Raw genomic sequence first — 22,675 nt, 5'->3', positions numbered from 1 at the left:
GCTGCCATGCTGGGATTGTAGCGGTTAGTGTCGTCACCGAGCTAAAATGCTTATACCTCAGTCAGGTGTCCATACTGGGTATCAGCATTGAAACATGAGCGTGGCACATCGGAAAATACACGAGTGTATTGTGTAAGTGTGAGTGTAAGTCAGAGTGCAGCAGTGTGGATGGTGATCAGGCATCAGGATGGGACCCTGCACTGCCCAGCACAAGGGCATTGTGGGTAATGTACAACCTGACTAAACAAACAAGCACTTTACTCAAACTAGATAACCGGAATACAATCTTCACATGGTTTGTTGTTTTAAATACTGGAAAGCCACTTCAAATAGAATAAAACTAAGAATAAAAAACTATCTTTCCATTCAAGTAGACAAAAGGAAGATTCCCTTCCCTTTCCACATTTGCTGGTTACTATCTTCGATTTCAGCTCAGTGTAAAAGCACAAGTAAACAAATTTGGTGTTGAAATGGCGAAAAAAATGAAAGATATTTGAGGATTCTGCTTTTAGGGTGTATAAACTATTAGAATAGCAATAATAACAAAGAGGGTATTAACTGTGAAGAAGCAGACATGAGGAACAGCAGCAAACTGTCAGTCAGACTGTGGTGCTGTTCTGATTTCTTATGGTTTTCTTCAGAGTGATCCAGGAGTTCTGATGAGTTCTCTGGACCTTGATGCATAGCGGTAACATACAGGGCATTTAGGGTTGTAGTCAAAATGGCTGAAAAGTGCCTTTGAGTGTTTTTCGGTTCCAGCCATTGTGCGTCACTTTGTGTTAGAATTGGTGTCAGTGCGGCGTGTTGTGAGAAGCTTCTGTCTCTCCTTCGATTGATAACAATTTAGAAATACTTGCTCATTGTGTTCGGGGCCTTTAGGGTGACCGTTGTCCTGGTGACTGATTTTACGTATTATATTTAAAACAATATGTGCAATTGTTCGTATTTTGTCAGCCAGTGCATGATTGTATACAGCAACACAAGTTTCTGTCTCATGTGTTATTGATTTATTGTAATACTTCTATAGTCGATGTCAACCTGACCTTATTCCCGTGGCACTTTACACTTTGAATTTACATCTCACTGACAGAATCACCTGAGCAGACTAACCCATGAGCCTGACAAGGGGATTCACAGATATACCAGGTGGTGTAGTTCAAAAAGACAATATGGAACAATGAGATGAATCATTTTGATGTAGCTTTGTTTATCCTTAAGCATGATGTACGTTCAAAGTGCTGATGGGAGGAAGGTCTATGATCATTTCATCTTAGGGGATCTTTATGGAGTGAAAATATGTTTACACTGAGTAACATTTAGAGTGTTCTATGTGCAGGTACGGCATCAGGGTCTCACTCGCACACCTTAAGGTTTCTGACAGAGGTTACAGGGTTTCTATCCAGGGACTCTATTTGATTGCACTTTGTTAATGGAGATGAAATGACTCAAACTATTTTTATTGAGAAAACATTGTTAAGTACTACAGCATTGTCAGTGTGGATTGCTAAGAGACAGTTTAGTGGTAGGGAGTAAATTAGATTTTTTTTTTTCCTGTTTTTTTTAAAAACTGTTAATGTCAGCAGTCCGTTTTCAAAAACTACCTGCCACATATTAAATGCACTTGTAGGTCATTGATGGCATTAAAGCATGTTGTGTATGTACACCTGAAGTTTCCTTTCTGTCAGACTGTGGAGCCCTCTGCTCTTTGTTGCATGCCATCTGTGTGTAAAAACCTAATTAAGTATAGACAAGGCTCAGTGCTGTTTTCATAAAGATACCCATTATAATAGTTTGCTTTATAAGATTAGTTTTGTTCAATTTCTTTCTTTAATTTTTTGATGAATTGGTTGTAAATTCTATTGCAATCTACAATAGAAAGCTGCATGGTAGCGATGTGTTCATCAGAAAATGTAGTTGTTCCTTTAAAACACATTTAATTTTGTGAATTTCACAACACGTGTATGTGTGGACATTTGCATTTCTTAATAGGATTTGATGTGAATTCCTTCCCCAAATACAAATATTATAGAAGAGAAACAGTGACCTTTCAAAATAAAAGTCCAAATGTTAGTTTTAGTCTGTTCTCCTAACTGCCTTGAGCTATAAAGCACTGATAAATGAAAATGTACGTGTAGGGTTGAATACTTAGATGTTAAACATTTGCACATATGGATGTAATTGGAGAAAGACATTACAAAAGTCTTCATTCAGTTAATCTACTATTAGTGAAAGCAGGTGGACATGCTGCTGATGAGACAGATAAGTTTTGAGCACTGACATGTTTGTTTCAGCTTTACTATCCCTACTATTTTGGCAACTCAGTATTATTCAGTCCCTTGTCATCATGCAATTGTTGTGTTTATTGTCATTGTATCTTTTTTCCTACATTGTAATGTATTACTCTGTGCGACCTGAAATAAAATCGTTTCTAGAGATTCTGAAAAAACTGATTAATGTGATTACTGTTTGTCATGTGCTTCAAATTGTTCAAGTTCGCAAAGTTTGTTTGTTTTCACTCAGTTTTTTGTATCCACTCCCATTTACAATTACATTTATAAAAACCTCACACATGGATCTGAGGAGGAGCAGCTTCAGCTCTTCCTCTCTCTCTCTCTCCCTCCCTCTCTCGCTCTCTTTCTCTCTCTCTCTCAGTTGTGTCCGGACCGTCAGCTGACAACAAGCATGAAACTGCTGCTGGCTGTGTTTCCGCTCTGCCTCTTTGTGTGCACGACTGACACATCTCATCCCAAACCCTCGTGTCACTATCCTCCGTCTCAATGGTGCCACTCGCTGCAAATAGCAATAGAATGCAAGGTGAGTGGATCACACACATTAGAATCTATAAACGCACCTCTTTACCTGACCTGTGTGACGTGAAGTGTCCAGTTACAGATCCATACTAGTTTATATGGAAGGTTATTGAACAATTGCTGGTTGTTATTGTTTTTCTATCTTAGAATTTTACTTATGCCAATAAACAAAATGCCTTTCATTTTCTATTGCTTTGATTTAAAAGCTTTCATGAACGATATCTATGTTACTGACAATTTTCTAAACTCTTTGTATAGCTACAAATGCATTGTTATTGCAGAGCTCTGATTGGGCTAAAGCAATGTTATTGTAGTGTGTGTTATTGTTCTATTGTGTAGGTCCTTGTTGTTTACGTTTGACTCCAGTTTGTCTGTTGTGAGTTTCTCTGGTTTGAGTTTAAATGAGGATCATGCTTCATAAATTGAGCAGCGGAGGTTTTTCATGTGACTGGCTGGGTCACATAACACAATTAGAACAGTTAATCAGCTTGAGGATGAGGAGGAGGTACTGCCGGCCCTGTTGATCTCGCTGTCATCGCGGGTGAGGTGGGGCAAAGTGAAGAGGGAGCTGCTGAGAAAGTGTTCCTTGTTTGATCTTGCAGGTACAGAAGCAGTGTATGGAACTGAAAGCCACCAGGACAAACTCTGCTGTTCCTCCAGTAGCGGTAGTGTTGTACTACGAGAGTCTGTGTCCATTTTCTAGAGTCTTCATCACGCAGCAGCTCTTCCCCACCTGGACATTGTTGCAGGACATCATGACTGTCACCTTGGTCCCCTACGGTAACACCAAGGTACAAAAACCATCCTCGAATGGCCAGGAGGGGGGAGTGTTTCCTTTTCTTTGCTTAGTAGAGCAAACATCCCTGGCGTTAGATGAAGGAATTGAACATAATATATGTAATGAGAGTTATTGTTGTTGCTTCTCTTCCAGGAGTTCTCATCAGTGAATTCCCGCTTTGTGTGTCAGCACGGAGAGGCTGAATGCCATGGAAACGTGATCCAGGTTTGCATTGTGTTTCATCACATGTAGCACATTTTCCCACACAAATTGATTTTAAATGTATTGTAAATATTTCCCCCCCGTCAGGCCTGTGTCACTCATCTGACTGGCCCCTCAGCTTTTCCGATCATCTCCTGTATGGAAGCAGCAGCAGATGTTCTAAGCGCTGCTCAGCCTGTGAGTTTTAAACTTCTCTTCTTCTCGTTAGTTAGAGCTCTCAATTGTCTCAGAAGGTTTTAGTCAGTCCTTGTTTGTAATTGTCCATCTCTGTCCTGTCCCCTCAGTGTCTCCAGTTGTACGCTCCAAACGTGTCGTGGTCCAGCGTTGATGCCTGCTCGAAGGGAAATCTGGGCTATGAACTGATGCACAACAACGCGGTCATGACTCGAGCACTGAATCCAGCACACACACATGTCCCCTGGCTCACCATCAATGGGGTAAAACACTGCGGAGACTCATGAGATGGCATTTGTTGAACAATAAATCAGTTTGGGAGGATTTGTTTAGTCAGCAGGACGAAGCAGGATCTGTACACTTGATATGTAAGAAAGATTCAAGACATCAGATTAAGCATTATAAACTGTTTCGCTACAGGAATACAAAGAAGAGAATGAGGCCAAGGCCATGTGGTCACTTTTCCATTTGGTCTGTCAGCTCTACCAGGTGAGAATCATCTTTGTCATTGCAACTACTGCACTTTCTTTATGGAACTTTTAAACACTAATTCTGAGTGATTTCCTGTGTATCTCCTCAGTTCTGTGTGATCTCACTTCTGTGGTTGTGTGTGTGTGTGTGTGTGTGTGTGCAGGGGGTGAAGCCTCCTGCCTGCAGCGGCGCTCAGGTCAGATTGGAGAGAAACTTCAGCTGAGACCAACACTCCTTATCTCTAAAATGCCTCCTGGAGAATCAAAAGCTTTTTAACTTTACATTTCTAACTCAATATCTTCAAAGTTGATTCTTGTAAAAACTTAAGCCGAATCATAAGAACATTTAAAGTGCTGTTGATGTTTGGTAAAAGCTTTGTGAGCATGGAGAGTTTAGGGTTAACACTGTTTACTACAATGAATCCATTCTAACCGTTCAATGTTAAATGTCACACACAAATGATTTGAGTTTTTTTGTGTCACGAGGCAAAGAACCGACTCCTTTTTGCCCTTTCACAGGATTTTTAGGACACGATTTCCCGCGTGCCTCTAATATATTGATCATAATTATAGTTGGGTCAATAAAAGTCACTTCCTTAACAACAAAGTCTCATCACACAAGGTAACGAACAAAGACAGATGAAGAAACCAGACGGTGTCAAATGAATTTCCATATAATTTATTGTCTTTCTCCACTTAAAACACCCTGAACTCCCGAGACTCTTTTGGCTTAAAATGAGAAACAAAAATAGTTGTTTTCTTTGACAAACATTGGAGTGGCAGATGTACACATTTTTGTAAAGTATACTTGATTTTTAGGCTCCGGAACATAACTCACATGTCCTATGTTACAGTACTTTGTCTCAACAGACATGTATTATTAAGAATAAATATCTTTATAGAACTTTATAGCACGACACAGAGGCTGAGGAAACGAGACGGCGTGAACATGAATGTGGCAGGAATCAGCACGGCACGACAACGGAGCGAGAGCGCCGCTCCGCAAACACATTTAACACTGTATGGCACTGATGTGTTCCTGTAAAGAGACACACAGCTGTTTCTAACATCTGTGTCAAGGCCCCAGATCATCATTCAAAACCAATCTGTGTGTGTGCGCGTGTGTGTTCGGCCGACTGACCACACCGAAAAGTTCACATCCACGGAAATCCCCAGGTGAAAATGCCACAATGAACGTTCAAGTGATTTTCTTACAAGAGATTTCAAGGGGGTGAATTTTTCTCAGCCTGTAGCTCTATAGCAGCTTCTGGTGGCGCTGCTGTTTTCATGTGTATTGAGGTCATATTCAGGTCAGACAAATGCCTATTAATCAAAATGCTAACACCAATAAATCATGGAAGTTTGCTTGTTGGCTGAAACTTGGTAATAACAGAGTTTGGATTCCAGCTGAATGAGACAAAGTAAAAACTCAGAGAGCACCTAGAAGCTGCATGACCCCATAATGTGAACCTGAACAAAAACATAGTTGTGATGTTTTTGCTTTTCTAAGACCCTTGAAAAGTCAAAGGTGAGCATGATTGTACTCAGCAAACGCAAGGGAATGTGTGTTTTGGATTCTAACAAACTATTTGTGTGTGCATTTTAATAATCTGTCTTCATGCCAGCCTGGCCTGAGGTCAGGGTGATGTGGCAGTTTCATCACATGGGACGTTCCGTGTTTCTGAAGGCATCTACAGTTAATTTGTCATAAAATGGAAGGGGGAAACAGTGTGCAATCGGCAAAACACTCCAAGGAAATCAAAGGCTCCTTGAATTGATCCAATGAGCGGAGTTACTCTACAACAACCAGCATGACAAATGTTGTGGTTGTGAGTAACTCAAGTGAATGAAATGATGATCTGAGGCCGTGCATGTCAACAACTGCGTGACGCTCCTTTAACACGAGGCTATAACGACTTCTATTACATGTAAGGCTGAGTAATAAAGCTTACTAGCTGAGTTAATACAATGCTGTAATTCTGTAATTCTAGTGTTCTCTACTGCCTAACCAGGAAATGCCTCAAAATCTTACGTAGTGCTCGGTTGCTTCCTGGCTTTTCTACCTCAGTGACGGCGACAAACACTGCTCTGGACCGAACGCTTACTTGGTACAGAAAGAGTAACGAACCTCTGAAACTACACACACATTCTCAAGTCTCGTCTATCTGATTACGAAAGAGCTGAGACAGACTGATCCTATGTTGGAGAAAAAAATCTAATAAATTGTCTGCTTTAAATACTGTTTACATTTATCAGTTGTAAAAACTAAACACTATAAAGTCGATAAAGACTTTGATACAATCATCAGGTTAAAATCTCTAGTGTAAAAATGTTGAGCATCGTAGGCTGGCAGGTATTTTGTGTCGTTTCAACACTTATGGCACACAGTTATCCCAGTTGAGCACTATCCATCACCAAATATGATCAATATGACAACCTGACAGAGCAACGCACGCACGCACGCACGCACGCACGCACGCACGCACGCACGCACGCCTGTCTCATTTGGGCTACAGGCAATCATTGTCAAAACGGTGCTCCTTTACTTGTGATCTCTACTTGAGTACTTTCCAGCAGGGCAGGGAATTAACAGAAGTTGGGTTACTGGATTTACAAGGTGCCTTCTGATTTTGGACAAAGTCAAGCTCAGGCTCACTTCACAGAGTTTACAGATATAAGAGCCTTTAGAGAGAAGCGCTGTCTTCCACTGTCTGAAATATGGGGACGTCTTCAGTTGGTCAAATGTTAAGAGTTAGATTGTTGATTAACTCACTTATGCGTCACTTACAGTAGGTTTGAGGTTATTGCTACCATGTTAGGGTTGTGAAGGACGTTTGTTTGTTCTCCGGCCACAAAATGTGAAGCTGGTGAACCTCAATGTCGGGATTCAAAAGGAGTTGAACAATTTGTCCTTCATTCCCAATCATTTCATGAGTTAATCATAACTATTATTAAAGATTTTGCCCTTTGTCCCTGGTTATTTCCTACAGTGGAAGAAGTCTTGTAATTCCATCTCGACAATTAGCTGAAACATTTTGGTGTGAACCCCGTCTTGACTGTCAATCGTTCATTTGCTGGAGCTATTCCAGCTCATATCCAACCTGCAGGCACTGGTCTGTGGAGTTAGGAGTGTGTTAGCTTCCTGCCCTGCCTCCCGGTACCTGGAGTCAGAGGTCCTGCACTGATTGTGCCGTCAGCAGGCTGCAGTGGGTGAAGCCCTTTGTGACTGAAGAGGAGAGCTGGAGGGTAGAGACGGTAAAGTGCTACTGCGGAGGCACCCTGATAAAAAAAAAGCTTTTCAAGCACAGAAACACAGACGAGAGCGCCGGAAATCAAATCTAAAACACTGACCACATCATTTAAAAAAATCTTTCATGTCAGGTAAAAAAATAAAGATCAAACTAATCATACAGCAGGTGGTGTCGTTTGGATTTCCTACAGGACCGACTGAGGTCCAGTCCTCTTTAGTGATTCGTCTCTGTGCTGCTACACACTGCTCTACAGTATACATGCTTATAGATTCATTGCTTCTGTTGCCAAATTCTCTTTTAAAGGGTTTCAATCAAATACAGAGATGAGACGGATTCAACAAGATCTCAGTTTGGTGTCTCTGTGGTGTGTGAGGTAAAATCAAACAGGAAACAGTTTGGGGGTCAGGGGTGCCCGCTCCATCCGTGCTACATTAGATTAGTTCTTTTCATACCCTGAGGTTTAAGGTCCATAAAATCTGCTTGCGGTCCAAATCCTGCATTTGGTAAAACAATTCCTCACTGGCATCATTCTGAAGAGGCCTGGACAGAGAAACCACACTCACTTGTACAAACTGGACTAAATTAAAATGATGGTGCAAAATCATTTCCAAGACCCTGTCGAACCAGAGCGGCCCTCACCCTCTGCTCCTGTCTGGGTGTCACACACACTTATTTGGAGGAAGACGTTTCCTTTGACTTTATGTTCTGGTTGGAGTATTGAGCCGGGGCTCTCCTCCTCCTCCCAGTGAGAATGCAGCAGTCTGTGTCTCAGATACTCCAGACTGAAGCTACAACGAAGCAGGACGGGACACAAAGGCCTATCAGGCGCCCAAAAAGAGGCTAAAACGATTCTTCTTGTTGATAAAGATAATAAAACATAGAGGGGCGGGGAGTCCCTCTGTTTTCCAGAGAGCAACATCTCCAGTGTAAAGGGACTGTGGTGATTTTACAGACTTTAGAGAAAAAGGCCTGCCCTGCCCCCTCCTCTCTCCTGTGAGGCGGGGCAGGTTGTGCTGGCTGTTACGTTCCCATACGCAGGCAGGCCACGCCCTCGCCCTCCTGGCTCAGTTCTCTGTCTCTGTCGGCGCCTTCCAGCCCCGGAGAGCCCAGCGTCCTGTGGGGGCGGGGGCTCCGCACCGACATGGCAGCCAGGTTCAGGGTCCGTGACGGGTGGGGCGAAGGGGGGCGGTATCTGCTGCTACTGCGGGGGTCCGGGGACAAGGACGGGGAAGAGGAATCCTGGTGCTGCTCCCTGCCTCGCTGGTGCTCCTCCTCCGGGGGGCTCTCCAGGTCAGAATCTACCTCATCTACCTCCTCTTCCTCCTCCTCCTCCTCCTCCTCCTCTTCTTCCAGGGTGAGTTCAAACTGGAATTTGTCCCCTCCTCCTCCCCCTCCTGGATGGGTTGTGGTTCCCATCCCGACCGGTCCTCCTCCTGGCCCCCCCTCACTGTGGTGCTCCTCAGGACTGCAAGGGGAGGGGCTGCGGGGGATCATGCTCTGGTACCACTCCCTGTTGTCCTCCAGGGTGTCCAGGATGTCCTGGGCGTCAGGGTGCACCAAGTCCGCCCACGTCTCCCAGAGAGGGTGGACTATGTAGTCAATGAAGCCCACCTGATCATCAGCATTACATCAGCAATGATAAAAGGACAAACACAGCAGAGATTAAACACAATATAACATAAACATGATCTTCATCCTAACACGTGCACATGAGAGTAATGCATCACCTGGCTCTTCTCGATGGAGGCGTTGTGTTTGTCACACATTGGACTGATCTCCATGCCCTTGTCCCGCTCTCTGTCTCCCTGGGTGAAGAACTCCACCATGATGCGGTCGGTCCACTGCCGGTAAAGCTCCAGTGGTTTGGTTGGGTTGCTCAGGTCGGCACAGTGGACCATGTTCTGCAGAACCTGCACAGGAAACACTCAGTCAGGGGCTGATGGGAGCTCATTTGTGAACGCACAGAGGCCCAGCTCCAAAATCTTTGCTACCACAATAACAGTGTTGAGTTACATGTTGACATTAAATCAAATAAACGTTTACCATCACACACAGCTGCACAAATCAAAGCTCTAAGCTGAGACCGGAAACACACTGGATACGTTATCTAGACACTAAGATGCAGTGACTCTCGTGTCCAGCAGGCAGCAGCACTTTCCCACAGACTGTCTGGCTGAACGTTCTCACAGCAGTTTGCTTTGTGTCCATGTAGTAAAGACGCTGTGTGACTGACAACTACTGCTTATTATTCACTGCTCATTTTGACTAATAATCATTTGGATATTATCACCAACCAGGTAGTCGCAGTCACTTGAGTCATTTTACTCAACTACAACAGCAACAGCGTCTTACAAAATGATCGACTCTCTTTCCAAGTTCCTTCTCAAGTCAGCTGCTCCATCCATATCACTGTGTATTCTCCTCTTCAGTATCAACAGGGGGCGCTCTAACCTGAATGCGGTCAGAGTAGTTATCCAGCAGCAGGACTCCCAGACTGGTCACCTTCTTGGTCTCTACCATGGTCTTCATGTCTGCTAGGAAGTTCATGTGTTTGGACATGTCTGTGGCGAGCACCTGAGGAGGACAACAACACAACACAACACACACATGATGCACTTCATTCTACTGTAACTGATCATAATCATAAACAATATGGCCATTGGTATGAATCATGAAGTCGTAAGCTAATGTACTGGCACGTATGAAGTGCAGCCCTCTCACCATATCGATGACCATCTTACGAGTGGACTCCCTCTGTTTCTTGCTGAGGTTCTGGAAGATGTCACAGTTGTCTTCCTGGAGCAGTTTGAAGCCCACAGCCAGGTGATGGTTCTCCAGCACAGAGGCATCGTTATACATCAGTGCCAGCTCCGAACCTGCAGAGGAGGAAGTGGAGGATATAAGAACACCAACGTCATCGCCACTCACAAGTATTGCTCATAGTGGACTTGGTGGTCTTGGTGGAATTAGCATATTTCCCCACTAGGTGTTCCAGTTTCCTCCCTCCGAGTCAGATTAGGTCAACTGAAAACATATCTTAAAGTGGTTTTAAGACACATCTGCTCTGATAGATTTAGGACAGAGACAGAAGGGAAACCCACTGGTGTTAATGAGGAACTGGTTGGTGACTCCTGGGTGGTCGACGTCATGGATGGCACTCGCAAACAGAACAGCCATGATCTCCAGGTCAGTGAACACTGCCTGGGACAGACAGAAAACACATCAATATAACATGTTTGAGATTGAGATTGAGACGTCAGAGCTGAACTACAGCGCAGAAATGAATCAGTCGGGTATAAAAGTTCAAAAAGCTGATTGATGTCCCAGTGCATCCAAAACACTGATGTAAACTGGAGAGGAGGTTCAAAAGTATACAGTCCTTTTGAAATGCATGGGTCTTCTACACTTTGCTACATTAACCCTTCATGTCAGCACCACTGGAGTGACTGTAAAATCTATAGAACAGCTTCCCCAGCGTACCTCCAGAGCCGGGGTGGACAGGAGGACGTGGGTGGACTGCACCACATCAGCAGCATGGATGTTGTTGTGGTAGGCTACGTCGGCATGGTAGTGGTCCTCCAAGGTCATCATCAATGTGATGAAGGTGTCGACAGGGATCTTAAAGGTTTTTAGAAGGTCTCGCTCCTGAGAAGTGAGGAGAGTCGAGAATCAAGCTTATTGGCCAAAGAAGGAGGTGTGGAGAGAAGAGGAGGATTCTAGCTGAGCTCCTCCTACCTGGAAGATGGAGTACATGATCACCGTCAGCGGGCGGTTTCCGGAAAATTCGGATACCTTGAATATATCCAGACCCCAGCGATTGAGCTCCTCAATCTCCTGGAAAAGACAAACAGCAGACTTCAATTAGACACAGCATGTTTTTGTACCTACGTTTGTGTGTGTGAATGTGTGTAGACCCACTTTAGACAGAAGGCTCTCGTGCGGTGCGCTGACTCCAAAGCGGGGGATGCAGGTGGGTGCCAGACTGGGGCTCTGGGTGGGCTTCTTCACTCCACTGATCTGTGACATGGGCCTCTTCTTCTTCTCCTTCTCCTTCGGAGGTGGAGACAGGATCTCCACATCATGCTGTTTGTCTGCAAAACACACACACAGACACAACGCCGACGCACCCACACATTATTTAGAAAAGTGAACAGAGATACTACAGAGACATAAATACTACTGGATGTGGAAGCAACGTTTCCGCCTTCTTCCTTCCTGCCTGTTATCGCTATGGACAACCAAATATTAGCACTTCCAGTTTACACCCGTACCAAAGTGATGTAATGACAATGTCAGCCCAGTGTTTAAGAGCTTAGCTGAATATGCTGCATTCATCATGACACAGTTCAAATATGTCATCATTACACAGACATAGGCGTGTTAAAGCCTGATTGATGTATACTATGCATACTAGACCCATGCTCTGTCCAGTGAGGCTCCACTTCCCTCCTCTCAGCTGAGGTGAGTCAAGGATAGAGGACGTCTGAAGTCGATCTTTCTATAATAGCGCCTGTGTGTCACTGTTCACTCACAAAATCACCTGAATATCACGCCGACAAACATGAAGACGGATGTGACATTTTCAACACTGCTATGCATCTCATTTAGATAACCGGGCATTTGTGCGTCTTATCACCATAGTTGCAGTCGGGACCTGTTAAACAACTGGACTCATGATGCAGAGTCTGCGTGTCATGGAGCAGCAGAGACGGCAGGAGAAAGCAGGAGGGAAACTCACAGAAATAGACAGAATAGACCGGATGACAAAGCATGTGCCATGTTGTCTGAGAGGATCTTATCACTTCAAGAGGTTGGAGTTTTTGAATAACCGACAAAGCAGAATATAATCCTTAAAAGCTAAAATATAGGAGAGAAAAAAAAGAAAAAACGGAGGTTTCCACTGACAGCAGCAGCATCGTTTCTATATGATTCCTTCAAGATTGACACACACACACACACACACACACATGTGCTGTCCTAGCAGACAGGGTTGTGCTGAAAATGACTCATCCATTTCTATGCAAAGCAAGGTGATTATGATCCATTTAGCAGGAGAGGAGGGTCTCCATGTACAGCCAGCCTGCTTTACCTCACGTCCATGCATCATCCTCAGTGTTTCCCAGCCACCGTTTCATTTCTAACACAGTAGGAATCATTCCTGTCCAGATCTGAGCCCAGATTTAACCAGACGCCGCCATATGGATGCACAGTGACCTGAGAGGCAGTGTGGCAGGAGGCGCTGTCTGCTCCCTCTCACCTCTTTCACAGAGCCTCCTCTTCCTCACACCAAAAGCCATGGTGTTCATTTCTTGACATATCAAAACGGCAGCCAAGCAACGGCTTCATCCTCATCCGGCTGGACGTCCATGCTTCCAGGGCTGTTGAAGACTGAGCCTCCTATTGACGCAACACACCGTCTAATAATACTGCACCCTGTTGCTACGACAACGTCACACAATGTGTCCGGGAATGCTGTCTGTCGCTGTGCCTGCTTCTCTTTCATAGGAAAAAAACTCACTTCTCGATCTCTCCTCTCCGTAAAGACATCTCTTCTCTTCCTCTCCTGTTTTCCTGCCTGTCACTCCTTTGCTCCTCCCTCTCATTTAGAAACCTGCTCTCTGCATCTCCATTCTGAAATCCTCCCTCAAAGCTTCCTCTCCTTCAAACACCTTCTCTCCTTTGCTCTCCTCTGCCTTGCTTTTAAAAGATTTCTTAACAATTCTCTTCTCCTCTTTCCTTCCTAAATCCTGTAACTTTTCCCTTGTAGATAAAGTTCCTTTAAAATGTCCTCTGTTATGTTGTTATCCACTTTATTGTGCATTTTCTTTACTTTCTTTTCTACTGTTTTCTTTACATGCAATGAATACTCATGCTTGACTTCCTAATGATAGGCAGACAGTTTACTGTTCAAGTCTCATTATCATGTCCATTCAAAACACATCTTCTCAGATTTTGACTTTGGTCATTGGAGGAGAAACTCCATTTTCAATTTTACATTGTAAAATTAATATACTGGTACTGGTTTACTGGATAGTTTTATCCTTTCTTTCAATGATGAAAACAGTTGAGCTTCTTGAATGTAAATGAGATGCAGGACTTTCTCCGGTGCTGTTTTCTGCTTTGTAATAAAACTCACCCAGAAAGGTGTTGGCGATGAACTCTGACACCTGGTTCCCTGAGCGGCTGGTCTCTGATAGCTGGGTCAGCTCACGGTTTAGCATCCTCTTAAACTGGATGGACATAACAAGGGAGAGGTGGTTAAGCTTTATACAGGCACCACACATCACCGGCTCCAGACCCAGCACAAAGCTCTATAAGAAGGTAAACTGATGGTAAATGAACTTCATTCTGTTATGGTATCGCCATAACAGCACAGGCAGAAATACAAACAACACCAATGAGAGATGTAGAGACATGTATGTAATGCAAAGGTAAATACATGAGGAAAGGGATCTTAATACACATTTAAGGGAGGGTTATTGTTGTTGTTGTTGTTGAGAGAGTTATTTAATGCCAAAACATTTGAACAGAGAAACGTCCAGAGTGTCCTTCTGAGTTTGATTGTAGCGTAGCAGTGATTATATAACAGCTATGGCACGTGGAGGCTGGAGGGGGAGGGAGGGACTATTATTGGTGATAGGAGGGCAGCCAGACACACTGCATTGGTTCAGTGGTTAACACAGCTACTATGTCTCACACACACACACATACACACACACACACACACACACACACACACACATTCCTGCAGGTATAAACAAAGCCACATCTGTTGAGAATCTGTTTTACAAAATCATGACAGCTTTCCCCTCTAGCACTCATCTCTCTCTCCCTCCCTCACACACACACAAACAGCTTCACACCCCATTTGTGGAAGCAGTCCCGAGTCAGATGCAGCTGACAGGCACCCTCTGCATTCAGCCCCTGCACCGTCTGCACTGCTGATCAATCAGATGGCCGTGTAAACAAAGGCGTCCCGGCTGCACTCCTCTCTCGTCTCTCACCTGTCTGAGTCTCCTGCACGGACAAATCCAGAGAGCCGCCGCAGACATGACGACTCAAACATGTTGATTTTAGAGGCTGTTACAATCCAAATCAATGAGCAGACGAGTTTGCTTGATCAGTGAAAGGCTGTGATGTGCTCGCTCTGGTCTGCTGCACATTCAGAACGGAGGTTTTAAATCTGAAAAGAAGTCTGTTTGGGTATAAAAGTTCCAAGTGTCCCATTACATGACGTCCTGGGTTGAGGGGTGGGGTGGGGGTGAGGGTGAGGGTGTGTGGTCTATCAGAGCGAGTGACCAAGGGTGTGACTGCAGTCGCTCGTCAGGCTACTGTCACACACTGTCAATGAAAAACATAAAGCGGGTGAGAGAGAGAGAGAGAGAGAGAGGGAGGGAGGGCGAATGAGGGACACACTCTTAGGAAAACACCCTCCCCATTGCTCTGCATGCTCTGTCACACTCTCTGTCCAATCAGATTTGCCCAGACTCGGGGGCTGGGTGGAGGAGAGAGATCTGATTGGCCGGTGGTGGAGGAGGGAGGGGTGTGTGTGGGGGACCTGCGTTAGCAGCCAGCTGGGGCAGAGATGCAGTGAGGAGATGCTGATTAACTCTTTCACACACACACACACCATTCATGAGTCTGAGCCTCTTGCTCTCTGCCTCCTACAGATGAATCTCAAACTTCTTCCCTCCCAGATCTGATGTTCATGACCAGCAATGGGAACGACAAAATCACAGCCCAGAACCTTCAACTTCAGTTTAGGACCTTCAACCATACATGTGAACATACTGAGTTTGGTTTCCAGAGCCTCTTTGATACGAATCTGAGCTTGATGTTGTCTCACCTTATTGGATGCCATCTCACTGACTGAGTGTCTGGTCTGCAGGGTCTCCAGCTGGTCCAAACACCAGTCCAGCTCCTCCATTGTCTCCACCGCCAGCTTCTGGCAGGGCTCCTCTGAAAGGTCAGAGGTCATACACACACACACGTTCCAGGTCAGCCAAGGTTAAGCACAACAGCGTTACATTATTGTGGTTGAAAATGAAAAAGAAGCCTGTTGAGCAGCACTGATATCACCCTGACATTAACGTATAAACACTGAAGTTACATCAGTGATACATGAACAGTTTAAAATGCTTTCAGGAGATGAACACACAGACAACAAAATGGACATCATCCCTCCGTACAGTGACGTTAACACTGACCTGTGAGAGTTGGCTTACACATGGGTGGCTGGGTGCTGGCCGACGGCCGCCTGTGACGAGCAACACACACGGTTTTAGAGGAATATCAGGGAAATGACAACTCATCCAATCAGTTTAGGTCTTCTTACTTGTTGGCTACTCGGTCTTGCAGGTGTGTCAAAACGGCAAAATTACTTCTCACTGTTCGCAAACTTGCAAGAACCTAAAATAGAGTGAAAGAGAAGGAGGGAGAGAGTCATGTTTTGCTGGAGACACACGGGAGGGGGCGGGGGGCTGGAGATATGGAAGACATATTTCATTTCTAAACTACAATGCAAACTACAATGCCTTGACATTTATGTACAGTAACATAAGTGAGCACCGAGCACCAAATGCACAGAACAGGTGATGCATGACGCTGCGTTGAAGAACGAGGTGAACAGTGCCACTGACCTGTGCAAATGGAGTCACTATCATGTCTTCTCCATGCCTGCAAAAACCACAGAGAAACACAAAAAGCAAAGTGAGAAATCTTGGGTAGAGACCTATTGTTGGTAAAACACACTGGATAGGGAAAGAGCACACGAGAGATTGTAGTAGTAGTCGTACAAACATTGTACAAATGCATCGCAGATATAAAGGAATGGTAGTTTATAGAAGACTAACAAGCTGGCCTGCCGATCCTCTTGACTTGATTTGCTTGTTTGTTTGCATATAAAACTGTGTCTTGGAAAATAATTACCACTTAAAAACTGACTGGACTGCACTCTGTTTGTTTCTAAACTGACCTGGTGCTTTTCACATTTTTTCAGGTCAATACCACTCAGAGAAGTAGCTGGAGAAGGGCCCATAATTCATATTTTCCAAGTTTGTAGAACTAGAACCACAAGGTGCAGGAGAGGAGCAGAGTTCATGCCTTTGGTGCTGTGAGATCAAGGCAACTCATCTGAAAGGTTGTGGTCATGACATGCACTTAGCAACCGGTAAGGCTTCAAGGCAAATTCATGCAGGACTGACAAATACTGTAACAGATTCTGATATTTTATGACTGCAGGAGTACATTGCTCATAGATTAACCTGTTGCTGGAGACCAAATGTCTGCTAGCTACCGTAATGTAGCTAGAGAGACTCAAATCAGTGTGTACATTTAGAAATGAAAGATGTGATGGTGCTGCTTGGGACAATATCGTCCTGCTTTGCTCTGAAAACACATTTCCAAAGCTCTTCTGGTGTGAATATTTGCTCTCATTTCCGGAGACATTTTGTTCCTCTTTGTGTTAAATGTCAGCATTTTGAAATAGTTGGTGGGAATGTTTGGTTCCTGAAGAAACATTGCGTTCTGATGATTTTGGAGACGAGGCTCCAAAAAACCTGATTTACAGGCTGTGGTGTGAAGCAGACATGCAGGTGGTTGGACAGCACTGGTGGTGTGTATAAACTCTGAGAAGATGTCAGAGCCAAGAGAGACAGAATCACAGCAGTCTTCACACTATGTCTCACCGAGGTAGCCAACTGACTTCCCGATGCTTCAATCCCTCCTCCCTTCAGAAAACAAAGCAGCAACAGCGATTGATATCAAGGCCCCGTTTACACTCTGGCTTCAAAGAGACTCTTGGCTGCACAGATTTGTCTTTAGCTGCATAAACAGGCACAGGCTAGATTAAAAAAAAATGATTCTGTTGGATTTCCCAGAGGTACGACTGGAGTTTAAAGACCGGAAACCTCTTTACAGCCAGATGCAAAACTCTGTATGTTTGATATTCATATAGTGTGAAAAGACCTGAGATAGGCCAACATGAAGAAATAATAACAAAAGATAAAAATCTACTGTGTTTTAACATCAATATACCATGACTGAGAGACATTATTTTATAAGCTTCTCTGCCTGTTGAGTTTTTTTCCATTTGCCCCTTATTCCCCCCATCCTTCACTGCTAGGAAAACTCTGAAGCTTCTTAAGTCACTTTTGCGTTATAAAGCAAACCACTAGATTTCCCTACAAAATGGAGTGAAAGCATAAAATGCAGAGAACAGTGGAGGCCAATAAAGATAAGAAGCTTCAGGCCCAGTGTCTTGTTTGTTTATTGTAATTAAGCGTAGAAATTAATAAGATAATGATTTATTGATGTTGAAGCAGACAGAGGGTTAAGAACACTCACAGGTCACTGGCGGTGGAGGAGTTTCGGGACATGGTTTTGGGCGACAGGTCGAAGTCGGAGTCGGATCGGTAGAGGAAGGACTCACGCCGCTGACTGTGTGGGAAGTTGGCCTGGAGGACCAGACCAGAACTGGGACTGGTCTGAGAGTCCAGAGGACTGCGACCCCCCACAGACAAGCCATTCTCCACGTCAAAACTGAAGAGAGAGGAGAGGAGAGGAGAAGAGAGGAGAGAATGTTATATTTATATAGTTTCAGAAGGAAAATAATGACAAGAAGACAAAATCGATCACAATCACCCCATGACAGCCATCACATTAAAAAGCTCCATGTTAAAAATCCTTATCATAACTGCTAACACATATTTGCAGTGGATCTAGAAGTGTGTAGATTGCTGTAAAAGCAGAGTGGTTGGGGGTTATAAAGATCTAAATGAGGCAAAGAAGCGTGTGTGTATATATGACCTTCCTTTCTGATCTCCATTTTTTCAGCCTGAGCCTCATTCAGCCACCTGATCCGCTCACTGAGCTGTGCCTCGCTCAGGGACACACTGGATCCCATTGATCAGTCACTCTCACTGCCTGGTTATTCACTCTTCACTTTTAACAATTATAGCACAATGGAGAATGGAATGGAAACGGTGAATATCAGCACATTTTAACGTTTCACTCACAACTATTACACCTATTCTTATCTGTGATATTATCCTCCTCATCATAACAGACAGACCTGCAGACCAGTGGAAGGCGGCTGCTGGGTCTATTTTTAGCTCAGCCTGCCTCCAGCACTCCAGCAATAGCAGCAGTCTGATAAATGAAAGATGGGAGATGGCTATTATGCAATCAATGCTGAATGAAGCAGAACCGATTCACAGAGTCAAAGTCAGAGCCAGGGAGGGAGAGAGAGAGAGAGAGAGAGAGAAAGTCTTCGGGACGGCTGTATGCAACACAGTGATGTGGTTCAGCTTCTCACCCCTGATTGGTGCGACATGGCAGCTGGAGGCGGAGCCGCAGCAGCAGGGCTTACCTAAATGATGATACCCCCCCAAACACACACACACCTAAACCTCTTGGCACCCCCTCGCCCCCCCTTCCCTGGTGTAGTTGCCGTGACGAAGCTCCATCAGAGGAGGCCGGTGACGTCAGCAGCTATTAATAGCTCTGACAGTGAAGAAAAGGGGGAACTGAGGGACTGTGAGGAAGATACGTAGATCCAACCCCCCACCTAACATCCCATCATGCCGCACACCCCTGCCCGTCTGCAGTTGAGCTTTTCGACTCAGTATTTTCCTCATCTTAATATCTTTTACTTATAACTTTCAGGCACTTGGCTGATGCTCTGTGTCGGTTCAAGGTCACTTCAGCAGCGTACATGGCTGCTGACGAAACCGAATACACAACCTTTCCCATAAAGTATAATATATACCAGGCATAGAGAGAAGAGTAAATGTGCAGTGAAGGTGGCATATGGTTCAGACTGATCTGTTCTGAGACATTGATATTAAAAACAGAATCTTTGGGTGTTGTGACGTCAGAGAGGCTTATTCCTTTTAAAGTGAAGTGGCATAAAAGATAAATCTCTCAAACCAGAGCAGTCACCTTCAACTACCAAACATTCAGTGTCAACTAAACTTGATAGGAGCAGATGCCAAGCCCACTTTCTCAAAACTAAGTGAATAAAGCATGAACACAAAGCAGACGGGTCATATGAAGAGAGCAGACCGTCCTCTGGATCTCTTTATAACTACGGGTCTGGCAACCAGACCACACCAGGTACATGAAAGAAAACAGACTGGCTGCTTTGAGCCACTTCTCTTTTCAGTTTCAGTTTCCTGAATACTGGAAATCAAGCTTGAACCTTGGCCTGTGAACAGCTGCAGGCGGACATCTGTGACTGCAGGCCGATGGGATTCATTCATTCATTCATTCCGGGCAGTAATTGAAAGCTTTCAGCCATCTGACAGGGTGACAGCGCCCACTACTGAGTAAAACAAGGTACTGCCTTCACCAAAGCATCTGCACTGCATTCACACTATCCTCACCATCATACAGCAGAATCACATCAGCATTTGTGAGATATGGCATCATTTCCTTGAGTAAGTAAACACTGGGTTTGATCAAATATTGTTTCCAGCTTTCACCCTTGGCAGTAGATCGTTTCTCAAATGTATCTCAAGCGTCCACTCATTTTCCGTTGCAGTGTGGAGTTCAGTCAGGCTGTAAACCAGCAGCTGCAATGAATAATAAAGCGTTTGTAAAATATCTGGACCGTTTATGAATGTGTTTGGGCTTGATGGAGGTGGTAATACGAGACAATGGACTACAGAGGACAAAAGTAAACAGGAGAAAAGGATATGGCTCCCAGAGGAGATATTAGATTTCTGTGGCAGGAAGGTATAAAAATGTATAGCGGCCAACAAAAGCAAACGATGTAAAGCAAACAGCCAAAACAAACAGATACTTGGAGAATTATGTAACAATATTCTGGCTAAGAAAATATATAAAGGCTATAAAAGCTTTTCTGCAGCTCATTCAGGATATTTACTGCCAGTGATGATGTTTTATATTGCCGCTGCAAACTTCATTTTGTAGAATACTAAATGTATTACACAAGAGTTTAAATGTTTTTAATGCTTCTGTCTGAAGAACTTGTAACGTTTAGAGAATCATGACCTTCTATCACAACTACTACTTCTACTGTCACAACTACTTTTAATACTTCTTATAACACTTCTACGACTAGGCAGGCAGGCAGACATATTGACAGAGAGACAAACAGACTGACAGACAGACAGACAGGCGCACTGGCGTCTTGTTCAGTTAGAGCTGCATAACAAGTTGACCTTGGTCTGTCTCCTGCCTCAAGCATTGTTCTCAATTTCTCTGACGTACATGACAGCTCCCCTCTCTCTCTTTTGCTCTGTTTTCCTAAACTTTTCACACACACACACACATACATACATACATATACACACACACACACACACACACGCCCCAAACACCCACATCCCTAACCTTTGATTTTGTTCCCAGGATGTTTAGCTAGTTTACTCCTCATCGCTGCGTCTTCCCTCCTTTTTTTCTTTTTTTTGTAAACTAAATACAGAGAACTGCAGTTTAAAGGAGAACAGAAAATTCCATTCATATCATTTATCAGAATGTGTGTTTATGTGTTTGTCTTTGCTGGCAGTCAGCTTAGTGCAGGAATTAGACTTGGACAACACTTCTAATGTGTGAACTGTTTTCAGCATCAGCCATCACCCTGCAATTACACATAAATGACAACCAAATAGCTGCAAGCACGAGACACAATCAATCAATGATGCAGTTGTGAAAGTGAAATGGGAAAAGAGCCGCATACAGGCACACAGAAAGGTGAGTGACCTTCTTCCTGCTTGGCACATACGTGTAATACTGAAGTGATTTATGTGCAGTGGCCAAAGTGAGGACTGCAGGTCACACTGCCACATTAAGAGACAGCAGAGAGGCTCAATACCACGCTTTGCTTAACTGTAAAAACAACATAAAAATGGTAAAAGTAGAATGAAATACGTTTATGAGTAGTATCATCTTATAATATTTAAACCGTTAGTTTTGTTCTGATCAGATGAGCCAAAGCACGTGTAAACAAACATGTAACAGTTTAGAGGAAATGATGCGGTTTGAAGAAGTGAGAGATGACGCTCTTTTTGGGAAAGTTTCTGTAACTATAAAAGAAAGTTGAAAGCTTTGGGGTCGGAAACTCAAGAGTCCCAACTCAACTGTTGTTATGCTCATGGGAAACGACACAGAGGGATTTAAAGAACTATGTGTGTGTGTGTGTGTGTGTGTGTGTGTGTGTGCGTGCACGCGTGTGTGCGAGTGTGTGTGAGAGGCCTGATACACAAAGCTCAAGTGAGGGCCAGATGTTATTTGATGGGGAATGACACAGACCCATGGGGAAAGGTCAACCCACACATACATATACATGCACACGCACGCACACACACACGCACGCACGCACGCACACACACACACACACACACACACACACACACACACACACACACACACACACACACACACACACACACACACACACACACACACACACACACACACACACACACACACACACACACACACACACACTCCCTCCTGTTTTCTTTCCTTGTGGCGTGGGAATTGGCCGAGGGGCCTCAAACATCACACCAGGAAGGAGGCAAGAGGAGAGCAGAGGAGGAAAACAGACGAACAGAGGGTTACTCCATGTGTGTGTGTGTGTGTGTGTGTGTGCGGGGAGAGACTAGAGGGAGCACAGAGGACTTGTTTTGCTTTACACCTCCATTCTATTGTACATTTGATCTGAAACCAGCAGAAAAACAACCCACTGCCCCCCCACTTCGCCAAACAGATCTTTCCTTTCTCTGTCAGTGTGTGTGTGCGACTTTACGTTCTGTGTGGCAGACGCGAAAAGAAGTCGGCAGCAAGACAGTGGAAACACAAACACGACACTTGTGTACTGCGGTTTGTGCGACTTGAAAAAGGTTGCTGGTTTGAAACTAGAAGCTGAAGCATGAGCAGAAAAACAAAGAGTGTACAACTGAGAATAGCTGGGTGTGTAAAGCTGCACCTTGTTGTTGCATTTGA

General features: G+C 44.3%; 2 protein-coding genes across 4 annotated transcripts in view; one reads left to right on the top strand and one right to left on the bottom strand.

Annotated features, from left to right (window-relative positions):
- Positions 1–2,682: 2,682 nt before the first annotated feature.
- ifi30b (IFI30 lysosomal thiol reductase b) lies at positions 2,683–4,678 on the top strand. Its single transcript, XM_076153103.1, has 7 exons — positions 2,683–2,814; positions 3,413–3,601; positions 3,742–3,813; positions 3,898–3,987; positions 4,095–4,247; positions 4,405–4,473; positions 4,619–4,678. Exons 1-7 carry the CDS (start codon positions 2,683–2,685, stop codon positions 4,676–4,678), a joined length of 765 nt encoding a protein of 254 aa, XP_076009218.1.
- Positions 4,679–5,117: 439 nt separating this feature from the next.
- Positions 5,118–22,675, bottom strand: part of LOC143002661 (3',5'-cyclic-AMP phosphodiesterase 4C-like) — a 62,765-nt gene continuing 45,207 nt past the window's right edge. For 2 of the 3 annotated variants that reach the window (XM_076152920.1, XM_076152921.1), the window contains 14 exons: positions 18,050–18,244; positions 16,345–16,381; positions 16,041–16,114; positions 15,913–15,962; positions 15,552–15,664; positions 13,842–13,935; positions 11,624–11,796; positions 11,441–11,539; positions 11,186–11,350; positions 10,807–10,906; positions 10,427–10,581; positions 10,157–10,279; positions 9,433–9,615; positions 5,118–9,316 (listed from right to left, as the gene is read on the bottom strand). In XM_076152920.1, coding sequence (XP_076009035.1) covers positions 8,726–9,316; positions 9,433–9,615; positions 10,157–10,279; positions 10,427–10,581; positions 10,807–10,906; positions 11,186–11,350; positions 11,441–11,539; positions 11,624–11,796; positions 13,842–13,935; positions 15,552–15,664; positions 15,913–15,962; positions 16,041–16,114; positions 16,345–16,381; positions 18,050–18,244 — 2,152 coding nt within the window. In that variant the 3' untranslated portion in view covers positions 5,118–8,725. Of the gene's footprint in view, positions 9,317–9,432; positions 9,616–10,156; positions 10,280–10,426; positions 10,582–10,806; positions 10,907–11,185; positions 11,351–11,440; positions 11,540–11,623; positions 11,797–13,841; positions 13,936–15,551; positions 15,665–15,912; positions 15,963–16,040; positions 16,115–16,344; positions 16,382–17,391; positions 17,434–18,049; positions 18,245–22,675 lie in introns of all 3 variants that reach the window. The other variant, XM_076152922.1, reaches the window with a different exon arrangement.

The sequence above is a fragment of the Genypterus blacodes genome, unplaced genomic scaffold (assembly GCF_046128005.1).
Source record: "Genypterus blacodes isolate CSIRO-AG114 ecotype Tasmania unplaced genomic scaffold, CSIRO-AGI_Gbla_v1 ptg000058l_1, whole genome shotgun sequence".
Taxonomy (NCBI): domain Eukaryota; kingdom Metazoa; phylum Chordata; class Actinopteri; order Ophidiiformes; family Ophidiidae; genus Genypterus; species Genypterus blacodes.
The sequence above is the reverse complement of the archived record's forward strand: the minus strand, read 5'-3'. Positions and strand labels throughout refer to the sequence as shown.